General features: G+C 32.4%; 2 protein-coding genes across 2 annotated transcripts; both read right to left on the bottom strand.

The window, feature by feature from the left end:
* Positions 1 to 1,039, bottom strand: LOC114417143 (RING-H2 finger protein ATL40-like). Its single transcript, XM_028382246.1, has one exon. The coding sequence runs from the start codon at positions 940 to 942 to the stop codon at positions 211 to 213; it is 732 nt and encodes a 243-aa protein (XP_028238047.1). The 5' UTR covers positions 943 to 1,039; the 3' UTR covers positions 1 to 210.
* Positions 1,040 to 6,046: 5,007 nt separating this feature from the next.
* Positions 6,047 to 9,298, bottom strand: LOC114417142 (transcription factor TCP4-like). Its single transcript, XM_028382245.1, has 3 exons — positions 9,213 to 9,298; positions 7,181 to 8,804; positions 6,047 to 6,666 (listed from the first exon to the last, which is right to left on the bottom strand). Exon 2 carries the CDS (start codon positions 8,215 to 8,217, stop codon positions 7,216 to 7,218), a length of 1,002 nt encoding a protein of 333 aa, XP_028238046.1. The 5' UTR covers positions 8,218 to 8,804; positions 9,213 to 9,298; the 3' UTR covers positions 6,047 to 6,666; positions 7,181 to 7,215.
* Positions 9,299 to 13,059: the final 3,761 nt, after the last annotated feature.

The raw sequence follows: 13,059 nt of genomic DNA, 5'->3' as shown, positions 1-13,059 counted from the left end.
TTCTGTAAATATTTTTGTTGTTATTCAATTAAAAATAGAAGATTTACCTTAGTAACTTAAACAGATTTCTAATATACATTTCTATTACCTAAGATAGAAATTCCAATTTGTATTGAACAAACATCTCTCCAAACCATAGCCAGCAACTAACCTCCCTTCTATGTTCATCAATGAGAAAACTAACAACGGCAAATTAAAAAAAAAAAAAAATCACTGTCTTTCCAAATCTTGATCAACACCACCATCCTCATCATCATAGCCAGAGGGTTGGATTCTTCTTGAAGATCTTTCCCTACTGAGAATCCTTCTAAACGAGCTTATCCGCGAATTAGAACCATTAATTTTGGATGATTCACCACCACCATCAACACCTACACCAAGTGGAGGTGCACCATCGATAGCAAGACCAACAGGACCCTCGCGGTCCTGTGGTTCGAGCCGAGGTTTGACCTCGGCTCGACAAAGAGGACACGTGGAGTGGGAATCCAGCCACGTGTCAATGCAATCCACGTGAAAAAAGTGGTTACAATTCGGAAGCAACTTGGCTTTTTCTTCGCCTTCTAGAGCACTCAAGCACACGGCACACTCCACCACCGTAGCGCCACTGCAACCACCTTCTAAAACCTTTGCCTTGACGGCGAAGGTTGGCAGTGACGCTATGATGGCAGGGTCGAGCCCCGAGTTTGGTGGTTCGGCGTGGCGGTGTGTGGCGGCGACGGCGTCGAGGTCAGAGACGTGAAGCGCGGCGATGGTGAGGCGGCGGATGGCGGCGCGGTGGCGGGACCTGCCCCTTAGGACGCACCGGGCGTAGAGGTAGAGAACGAAGACGAGGAACAAGACCATTGCGAAGGAAACCATGGACACGTACAATATTGTTCTGTTCACGTTGCTATGGTATTGACCAAATGTTTCTTCATCGTGATCGTTGTCGAAGACATTCATGGTTTTGTTTTGAAAGAGAGAGAGAAAGAGTATTTCTGTTATGTAAGGAAAGAACAGAGTGAGGAATGGATGTCTGTTTCTTGTGTTGGTTGGTTTATTATGCCTTTGTGAAGGTGAAGAAAAAACATGTTCCCTCTTGATTTTAACTTATCTTATCTCCTTCAATTTTTTAAATATAATCTTATAGCAAAATATAACTTATTTATCATAAATTTAATATATATTTTAAGTATTTATTTATTATAAGTTTTAGTTACATAAAATAAAGATAATGCATGTGTGCTTCTACAAGCTGTAATACTAGACTATTAGTTATATATTAAAATGAATGTATCAAATAATGAATTTACAAGTGTTCTCTAATCAATAATCATCGATTATTCTTTATAACTAATACTATTAAATTGTCATAAATACTTATTATAATTATAATAATAAAAACAAATTAAATTTATTTTAAATACTAACATACATTTTTATTAATCAAAATGTATAATTAAGTACATATTTTTTTATAATAATATAAAAAATTATAAAATTAATACTCGTGTGAGATAATAAGATATTTAACTAATTTAATTGGTAAACCATTAACGTTGATTTAGCGGTGAAAAGTTTAGAATAATATATAAGTTCAAAGAATTTCTGGATAATACGTGCGAATGAGAGAATCGGAGCTACAAAGTCCCATTCTTTCAAAGTTTTGACTATTGAAACATTGACGTTTACTGTTTGTATCCTTTCATCGCGTGAAACAAATAGTAACAGAACTATGAAGTTTTTTTCAGTTAATTATTTTAGTAAAACAACTCAATTCATTTCATTGATAGATAACATGCTCAATACAAGATGGTAAGTAATCATAGATCTACAACAAGATGAGCAACATAATTAGCTTGCTATATAACGAAACTTATCTCAAAGTTTGGACAAAAAGATTGCTTTGCACAACCCCATAATGGCCCCTCATTCAGTGTTTGCTATACAATTTACTTGGATTCCTTCTACCACATCTTTACAATCCGACTCCTATGAAGCACGGACACCTCAGCTCTTTGTCGTGTTCGGTGTCCGACACGCGTCCGTGTCAGTGTCCGACACCGATACAACACCGTATTACATTCTATATTTTAGACATTACAAGTGTTCACGTGTTCGTGTCCGTGTCGTGTCGGTGACGGTGTTTCATAGTCAGACTCTAAAATAGGTTTGTCATACCCCATTTGAGTCAGCCAGTTAACAGCTCCAAGAATCATCCCTCAAGAAAAGGCCTATTGCAAACTTACCTTGGTCAACAAAAATGGCTGCATCCATATTACATTTAACCATACCAGGGGGCATTTTTTGCCAATCCTTCAAAATCTGTTTTGCTTTATTTGGAATGTCACAATTTCCATAAGACCTTCTGGTGACCAGGAACTGAAAATTGAGATATGTTCTGAAGAACTTCCATATTATAAAATATGCTGACCTTACTGAGAATCTCCCATCCTTGGCCAAACTCCACACTAGAGCATCATCCCCCATATAATTGCAGCAAGGAATTTTAAGAATCTCTTCCACATCAAACTGCCGAAGCAAATTACCAGCAAGCTCTATATTCCAATGTTTGACCCTATCATCAACAAGATCAGCTACACAAAAATGTTCAGTACCCAGAACTGGTGAGGAAGTTACAAAAAAAATTGACGGGTCTGGAAGCCACAGGTCATGCCACAAATTGATCTTCCTACCGTTACCTACCCGCGACCTCATGCCTCCTCTGACCACCACCTAAGAAGCGTGGATGCTACCCCACACAAGACTTGGATTATGGTCTAAATTGACATCCAAAAATACCCATTTTGGGTAATATTTTGAAGACTCTAGACAACATAGCATCTAGGTCAGAAACAAATTTTCACCACTGCTTCGTTAGCATGGCCAGGTTGATGAAGCCATAGAAATGAAGGAATCCTATGCCTCCATTTTCTTCCCCCAGTGCTAACTGGTCCTACCTCAACCGATTTATCCCATTTCCTGAACTCTTGTTACTACCACATCAAAATGAGTTGATCATTCTCTGAATTTCCTCCCCCAAAGATATTGGCAAAAGGAAGATACTCATACAATTGGTTAGTATGGCTTGCACTGCTAACTTCACTAGAGGGTACCCCCAGATACTTACTTGCCTGTTCCAAGGCACTCTGAAACTCCTAGGATAGAAGACTTGTCAATCTCCTTAGTATCTTTAGGAGTGTTTCTATTAAAATAGACTTCTGACTTCACCAAATTAATAGCTTGCCCTGAAGCTTTTTCATAGGTGGTGAGGATGATGTCCTTCATGCTGGTACTCTCACTTTCATCTGCCTGAAAACAAAAAGCAATCATTAGTAAAAAGTAAGTGTGTGAGAGAGGAGAGGTCCCTTTTTCTGGAGTTGTTTGTTGGAATAATGAAATTACTTACCATAAGAAGTATTTCATTTTACGAGGCCAATCTGAATTCTGATTACTGAAGTTAAGCAAAACAATTTTTCAGAAACATTTGGTTGGATATCTTCAAACTATGAGCAAAGTAAAATCTCGTGTTTGGATGTAAGTAACGAAAACAGGAAATGGAAGTGGACACGTGAGGAAAGAAAGAAAGATAAAGAGCATCTTTACTCGAATAATTTATTTGGATTTTTGGATTATTTTTTTGGGTCCTATAATGTTACATTGAATACAAAAAATTTGTTATTTTTTATTTTAATGATAAATTTCAATTTGAATTATTGAATCATTTTTTTGGATTCTACATTCAAAATTAGTTACAAAGAGACATTAAAAAAAAAGATGAGTTCTCATACGAGAACCTAAACTCTTAAGTAAGAATAGTGATAAATATGGTGACAAAGTTCTAAAATTTAAAAATTTTCTATTGAAGATGTTGTAACTAAAGTATAAATAAAGTAAAAACTAATGTTGTTTGACTGAAGGGAAGTACAATAAAATAAAATAAAAATTATTTGACTTAAAGTAGGTAAAAAAAAGTAAAGAAATTAGTATATTAATGAAAATACTATTTTATCGTAAGTATAAATTTTTTTTAAAATTATTATTTACTCAGAAATTTAAAACAAATTACTTTTATTTAGGTTAAATGCTACTTTTGGTATGTTATGTTTTAATTTTTTTTTACACATTAAGTTTTAAAAGTTATACTTTGGTCATTTATAGTTTTTTTGAAAGTTTTATTTTTAGTTCTTTATGTTTTTAAAAGTTTCATTTTGATAATATGTTTTGTTTTTGAGAGAATAAGGTTTGAAAAGAAAAGATTATTTAAGTAATTTGATTTTTAAAAAAGAAGAAAGGGGTGTATGTTTAACAAAAGTGGAAAGTGGATATAGTAAATAGCTTTTGGTTAAAAATATCAACCCAAACGCTATGGCCTATGGTGGGTTGTGGGTTTTTTTTTCGTGGAATCTATCCGGTTGTGTGTTGACCCACCAATTATTTTGAAAAATAAAATAAAGGAATAGTAACTTGACCTACAAATAAATAAATTTAAATAATTATTTTATAAATTTTATTATTGAAGTTTTATTTTTGCACATTTTACCACCTGATTTTCATAATTTCATAGATTTTATCACTCATTTTTTCCACGGATTATATCATCCAATTTTTAACATTTTTCAAATTTTATCATAATTTTTTTATTTTTGTACATTTTATCATCACATAAATAACAAAATAATGTAAAAAATCACTTTTACAAAATCTTGTACATCGGTTTAGTAATGAATGATGTAAAAAAGTGACTTTTTAGATCAGTCGTAGTTATAACCCATAAAAAATAACTTTTTTACATCGGTTATAATTAAACCAATGTCAAAAGTCAAAATCATTCATTTTTTTTTAGTGATGATACAATGCGCAAAAATTAAAAATTTGGTGGTAAAATTTTAAAAATAAAAGGGTGATAAAATTTATTTTAATTGACAACATGAAGCACATTTTAATATATTAGTTTTACATCAATTTTATCTATAAAACTCCTTTCTATCCACGCATGTTATTTCCTTTAATCATAAATATTTATAATCATTTCAAAGAATTAACTCACTTTCTGATTAGTCCTTCATAATTTAATCTGGCAATTACTTCCTTACTATTTTACTTTGGATGATGAGAATGAAATGAAAAAAAAAAAAAGAATAGAGAACAAAAGTATTAATTTTATCTAATAAATTAAGAATAAATTCTCAAAAGTTCAGCACACTCATTATGTAGCAATATCTCAGATCTTCATGGGTATTAATATAGAAAAAAAAAACTTAAAAATGATTGATTATGAACAAAAGATGCATTCTTTTTAGTGCACAGAGAAACAAGCTAGTATAACTAGTAATAGGTCTGCAACTACTGGTTAGAAATTATATATCTCCAATATCATTTTGACAAGTCAATACACTAAGTTCCACATGATAAAAAAATATCAGTGTATCTTTTGGATCTCTATCTGCTAGAATTAGTTATGGACTTATCACTTATGCAATCATCAACTTGTATTAGGGAGTGATTTAAGAGAAACAAGAATTTTCATTGCTAATTACGTTGGCAAGTATGTGAAAGATTATCACACGCTACCAGAGTTGCAGAATCACATGTTCCATATATGCCAACGTTAGCCTATACTAAGAAAGTTATAGACAAATGAGCCATCATTAAGTTGTTTCATAGATTCCTAGCATCCTATATATTACAACAAATTCAAGGTCCTTTATAAAGTTTTGATATAATGCAAGTCAGCGCAATAGAAGTTCTAGAATTGTAGGATCAGCATTCAGCATTCATATTCCTATGCTCTACATGCCAACCCTGACTTTTGTGTAAAGAGCGACATTAACACACTATAAACAATGTATAGGTAGCTAGTAATAGCCTGAAACGCCGAGTCTTCAAATTTATTATTGTTTAACTTTTCTTCGGTAAATTAAGTCGCATAGTTTCATTGTAATATGCTGTTGAAGCCTACAGTTATGTGTAGGGTGTACTCATCATGAGGGATGCTGACCATTATTTCTGTTGCTAGCTTCAACAACCACATGTATGAATAATGTACAAATAAAGAGCAAAAAAAGGAAGAAAAAAGAGATGAATTTCAAGAAACTACTTCTCAAAGCTTAGTAACATGCAAAATTCAAAGGGGGTGTCAGCCCTTTTATGTCAGAAATAAAAACTAATCTGCATACATTATATGGAATTTATAGTTTTCAATGATAGTAGTGTACTGTTGAGTGAACTTGAAGCTGACACACAAATATATACTGTTACTGCCAAATGGTTTAAGGAAATGTTTGACTTCCAAAATGTTTCATTAAAGGTTATGTACTTGAGGGGCAAGCCAAAGGGAAGTCATATTATCTTCCTATCACAAGAGAGAACAAGTCCAAATCACTTGAGATTCTGTTTTTTTGGATGTGATTCTTTGCCAAGAATGGACATGTAGATATCAGATGAAATATGTTATTCTGAAATAACATTCACAATACAGTGAGAGGACTACAAAACCAAATTCAGCACAAGGTCATTTTCATCAATATAAAATTATACATATAGATAGCAAGGGTTGAATCAAGGGAACTAACTTTAAATTTAAAAGCCAAAAAAAGGAAAGCCAAATTGAAAGGAAATCTTTGTAGATCATAACAATGTGCCTATTGAATCTTCACTCGGTTTCAAATCTGGTAGAGAACACTCCTGCATATAGTAAGATGCATGAGAGAAATTTAACAGAGTAGTTTATTGGGGAGGGGGATGAATAGCTTTGTTACTTGATTTGAAGCTTTACATGGGAAATTGCTTTGCCTAGTTTTTTTTGTTCCATAAAAAGCAAAATATGACAACTGTGCTAATATTATCAGAGGAAATTGCTAATAAACAATTTTAAATCTTCTTGCAACATCTTCCAACTAGTCCTTCTACTTCCTTTGTATAATAAGTACTGAACACGTTTTCACTTAATACTTTCTTCATATAAAGTAGTAGGAAGATTTGTGAGAATTGGTTTTAAATTGCGGTCTGCAACTGTAATTGCGGTCATAACGTCAAAATATTTTGAAATTCCACAATCGTATCACTACCGTAATTGCAACTGCATTAGTCGCATTTTCCCGCAATTGTCTACAGTTTAAAGGTTTTTTGGCTCACCACAACCGCAATTTAAAACTATACTGTAAGAAGATATAACATTACTCTATTATGAGTGGAATACCTGAAAGGAAGACTAAAGCATTGCTTAGTTTGGGGTCAGTGGATAGAACTAGGAGAAGAAGAAGGCCTATTGGAAGCAACTCCATGATTCTCTTCCACACCTTGAATTCTATCTGGAATGCAGAAACCAGCTAATCCATCAGACACAAACCTGCTGCCAAAGATTGAAGAAGGTTGGTTCACTGGCTGAGGCCTGTGAAGCTCAGAGGAAGAAGTCATTGGAAATGAAAAACTGGACTGAAGGGTCCCCCCACTTTGAGCATAAGCTGAAGCATAAGGCTGTGAGTTGAATAAGAACCCCAACCTGTTGACATGATCTGTGGTTGTTGCTTCATTGTTCCAAGTCACACTTCTTTGATAATGGTTCTCAAACCCAACTGGGGTTGATCCGGCAAAAGGGGTTTGCTGGATTTGGTGTTCATTTGAAGGAGGTGTTTGATTTGCACCTTCTTGTTGTGATTGCCACTGAATAAGGCCAGGGTGGTCTTGGAAGCAATGGAGGGATAGGCCAAGATCTTCTGAGGAGTTGTTGTTGTTGGTTTGGAAATTGATGTGGTCAGTGTCAACATGTGTTGAAATGAAGGCTCCCAATTGCCTTTGGAGCTGAAAGTTGTAACCACAAGACTCTGATTGTTGCTGTTGATGTTGTTGTTGTTGTTGTTGTTGTTGTTGTTGTTGCTGCTGCTGCTGCTGTTGCTGTTGTTGTTGTTCAATGGCTATGACTCCACTTGATCCTGCAGCATCATTCTGCTCTTCTTCCTCATGATTAGTAGGTGGATGCCAAGGAGGAAGCTCAGCAAGCTTGTCAATGGAAGTCTTTGCCTTTTTGATGAGCCAGTCCACAGCCTTGCTTGGCCTGTCATAGCCAAGCCTGTCTTGAACATCATAGAACTCAATGGCTGTGTGTGCCGAGAGTCTAACGCGACGATCGCGTGGCCCTTTCGATGTGTACACCTTGCTGTGGCGATCTTTTCTACCTGTGGACCTAACAATGTGCCCTCCTTCTACTTGAACAATATCTCCTACATTGGTCCTCATGCCCTTTGTGATTGTTGTTCCTCCTCTATTGTGCTTTGTGTGGTTTTTGGCTTGGTTCAAAGTAGGTGGGAACTACTTGTTATGCCTTCAGCATAATATTGATGTTGGTTTTGAGATACTTGATAATGAGATGTGTTGTGTGTGCTGATCAAGTTTTGTTGTTGTGAGTCATGCGCACTTTGTATAGGGCTTAGTGGTTGATGCTGAGTTATAACGTTGATTTGGTGATAAAAAGGAGAAGGTTGGAAGGAAAAGGTCTTAGTTTGATTTCCGTTACTAAAAAAAAACTAATAATAAATGACTAACATTGATAAAAATAAAAGTGATTGATGCTGATTCCCACTGAAATCCAGTTTTTTTTTTCTTTTTTCAAATTATCTCACTTTTTTCTTCCTATATGGGGCTCTCTTATTTATTTCTCATATAAGGGTTTGTTTTCTCATAGGTTTTCTTTAAGCAGACACACTTTGCTTTACTTGCTGTTGCTCTTAACTATAGTTGCCTGCAGTCCTTCATCTGCTGCAGCTGTCCACAGGCTTTGAATTGTGACAATTCTGCCACTGCTGATGGTCCCAAAATGCCAACACCTGCAATTGCAATCTTTCAGATTCCTTTTACCCACTCACAAAGCCATATGAATGAATATATACAAACAAAAAGCTTAAGTTAATTACTCATGCTTCTTTATGTGATGACCTATGGTAATCTTTATCTATCTGCTCTTCATCTACATAGAGTAAAAAGGATATGATAAAGGGTAAATCAGTAGATTGGTATAAGTTAACTGATGATATCCTCTACATGAGAACTCAAATTTTGAAGAAGAATTAACATGCAGAATAGTATTTTTTTTGTACAAGGAGGGTAAAAGCACAAACTACTAGAAAACATTCATCTAGTGATTTATTCAACTTTGAGGTGAGGGTATATCACATGGCTCAAAAGGTTTACAGCAAATGAATTGATGGACAGAGAGTGAGGGGGGAAAAAGGTACCTTGGCCTATTGAAAAAGCTCGTGGATGCTTCTGCAAAGCGTGGCAGGGTCAGGTCAGAGAAGAAATTAAAGATCTTTTGGTAGTTTTTAGCCCCACAAACGCAAATGTTAAGAGACCATATGCATGTCACAATGCTCTCCCTTGCAGTTATATATATATATATATATATATATATATATATATATATATATATATATATATATATATATATTTCTTTTTTGGAAGTTTAACTTACCCCTCAACTTTCTCTTTTGAATGAATCCTAAGTATCTTTAATCAAAAGTCAAGAATTAATCTCTTAAGATACCAAGATTCATTTTAAAAAAAAATTGATATCTCTTAAGAGACATTATTCCATATACATATACAATATCCACATAATTAAAAAGGACATAATTATCTGTTAATCATATCACACAATATTGATATTCAACTAAATTTCTCTCCTAATGCATGTACACTTTAACCTCTTTGGTAACTGTAACAACCCCACGTTGCTAGTGATGAGCTATGAGTATGCAAGTTCATGAATAATACACATGTAACTATCAATGGCCATCTCTTCCACCCACGCCTTTTGAATGCTTTGACAATGACATGTAACATTTTGTTGGGTTCCTTGCCTCTATGTTAAGAAATGAGTGATTCCTCTAAAAAAGAACAGCATACACCCTCTAACTCTAACCTATATCATGCACTCTCATTATGATGATGCTCTTCTTCAATTTTTCTACCAACTCATATCATGCATGCTTCCTTGAACACTGAAAAGAGAGAAAGTTTGCTCTACTAGAATAGGAGACTCAAACCCACTCTCAAAATACGACGCATGCATTTAACGAGCCTGCTGATCCCTTTTTTGGTAATAGGGAAAGAAAAAACAAAAGGAAAAGGAAAAGAGAGAAGATAATAGTAACAAATCATGCAAACTTTCTCCATGTATGCCCTGATGACCAGCAATTCAATGCAAAACTTTGCTCTATGAGTTACTGGATATTTCATTCGATTCAAAACAACTGATATTTAAGATTTTTTTATATAAATAAAAAAGTAAGTATTTTAAGATAATTAATATTTATTAGAATATTCTTATTTTTTTCAATTTCAATAAATATATTATTAAATCATTAAAGATAATATCATTTATTACAAAATAAAATTAAAATAAATATTTTAATATCTGATTGAAAAATGAGAATATCAATAAATTTGAATATTTTTTCAAAAAGAGTAAAACTACAATTATTCTGAGACGACACGACGGAGGGAGTATTTGGTTGTTTTTCTCTGCACATATTTCGGGACAAACCAGAACTTGAAAGTTGAAACATAAATTATCTTGTAGTTACTTAACATTATAATAATACATTTAACCTCCTTTTTAATTATATGCTAGACTAGACATGTGATTTTCTTAAAATTGATTAACTAATTAAGGCGTGATTCCCAAAAGAAAATTTTCTGATAAAATTCTTTAGATATACTTGTTCATTGCATGCTATTTTATGAAAATATAAATATCTGTTATTTCTCTATTACAATTTTCTTTTTCAATTATTTCCCTTTCAAAACTAAAATACAATACACATACCATATTTTTATTTTAAACAATATATACTATAAATATTTAAAAGAATCATCTATATTTTATTCGATTCGAAACTATACGCGACACCCCAAAAACCACATGGGACGATATATTAGCAGACTTACATTTAATTGACATTCTTGTCAATTTCTTATAACAAATTAATGATATTTTACGTATAAAATTATCTTTACATGTCTCTTATAGCTTAATATATATAGTTAACGAATTAATAAATAGAAAAATAATATTAAATAAAATTGTATTGGTAATTAATATGAAATATTACATTTCTCAATATTTTTTATAGTTTTGATTTCTTATACATTGTCCTAAAACTCATTGATAGTAGGACCCTATTTGTTTAACTATGAAACTAATTTAGTCCCTTCTAATTTATTACAAGTTATGATGAGAGAAATATATATAAATTGAAATATAATTTAAATACGGTTTTAGTCCTTCTAATTATCACAATTTTCTTATTTAGTTTTTCGTTTTAATTTTAAATTTTGTTTTTCTTATGTGCTATTTTTGTTTGTTAATAGTCCCTTTAAATATTACAAGTTTTTTTTAGTCTTTTTAGACAACAAAAGTTTCGCATCTAGCTAGTTCCCCTTTTATAAGAGACACATAAACACATAATGGCTTATATAAAAAAAAAAAAACACTTTTTTTAAGGGATAAATGATTGCAGTTGCAATAACTTGTGATTAATTAAGTTGTTAAACTATCTGACTGAAGGGGTAGTTAGCAATATATGGTAATTTTCTTCCAAATGGACAAAAAACATAGGATGAAAATAGTTGGTTTATTCAATAATATTATTGCTATGCAATCATTATTTCTTTAGACATGAGCAAAGGGTGGGGATATATATATATCAATGGGACTGAATACATATTGATGGAGAAACAAAGTATACATGGATGCTGACAAATGGAATCTAAGAAGAAAGAGGCTGACCAATAAAAAACGATTGATTTTCAGTTTTGTCTCGGGCATTCATGAGCTAAAAAAGAAGAGCACGCGTTTGAATTTTTGGTTAATTAATTAGTGGAAAGTTAGATTTGTACGAGGCTGCTAATTGGGGTGTTCTAGTGTAACCTTCCCTAACTTAGACATTGAAGACAAGGGTTCTTTCAAGGGAAAGGATATGCTAGTGAGATATTGGGTGTGACTGAGTATTACAGGTTTCTTAGAGAGTAAAATTTAGATTTTTATTAATAGATATATATATATATATATATATATATATATATATATATATATAGTAAAATTTAGAAATTTATAGTTTATAGATTTTTTATAAATCAAACTAGATTTCGTAAAATTAGGAAACAGTCAAATCACATTAATTTAGTCTAGTGGTCTACAATTTATTAATATTAGGAATGATGCCTAACATTATAAAGTGTTTTGAGTATCGTAATTTATAAGCGCTATTGTTTCATGCATGTTCAGTTAGATCGATCGCGTGATTTTCCTAATTATATACAAAGAATTGTAATATGAAACATTTAATGTTTTTTACTTAATAAAAAATAATATCCAATAAAATAAATTTCTACATAAATTTTTAGGTTATATTTAAACTTTCAAAAAGGTCGTGTAACACCTTAAAAAAATCTAATATTCAGATAAATGAGTCAAGTTTAGGTTTTGTATGTATATAAAGCCTTATTCAGTCTATTTCAACCCTTAAACCTGAGCTAGTCTTCTATACATTGTATCAACTTTTTACACTAACATAGATTAGGCAACAAAAGAAACAAAACGTCCTACATACACCCGCGTTTGATCTATTTTCTTCTTAACACTTTTAGCAAAAAGATTGAGAAATTTTCATTTTCTTTTATTCCGATCCCCCTCTTTTCTTTGAATGTCAGTATAAAAAGGAAAATATACAAATTTAAGAATAAGATAACTGTGGAAAAAATGGACTCGTAAAGAGCTTAATTACGATGAGATGACTGAATTGTGCTGGATATGCAACAAACCCTTTTCATATATATATATATGCACGCGTTGAGAAATAGAGGAAGTAAATTTCAAAGAAATTTATATTGATGGATCATAAATATTCATATAAATAAATTTAATATCATACTTTAATCCATAATATTAAGACTTAAATTTATAAGTTTTTTTCTTACTTATATAATTATGCAATCGAGAGAAATAAATAACACGAAAATTTACATCAATAAAAACAACCACATAAATAAATTTAACACCAAAATTTAATCCAAAACCTT

This window comes from Glycine soja, chromosome 6, assembly GCF_004193775.1.
Source record: "Glycine soja cultivar W05 chromosome 6, ASM419377v2, whole genome shotgun sequence".
Lineage (NCBI taxonomy): Eukaryota > Viridiplantae > Streptophyta > Magnoliopsida > Fabales > Fabaceae > Glycine > Glycine soja.
Note: the sequence above shows the minus strand (reverse complement) of the source record. Positions and strands in the feature narration are given on the sequence as shown.

Coding starts and splice junctions, on each gene's coding strand:
- LOC114417143 (XM_028382246.1), bottom strand. CDS start 942: ATGAATGTCTTCGACAACGATCACGATGAAGAAACATTTGGTCAATAC.
- LOC114417142 (XM_028382245.1), bottom strand. CDS start 8,217: ATGAGGACCAATGTAGGAGATATTGTTCAAGTAGAAGGAGGGCACATT.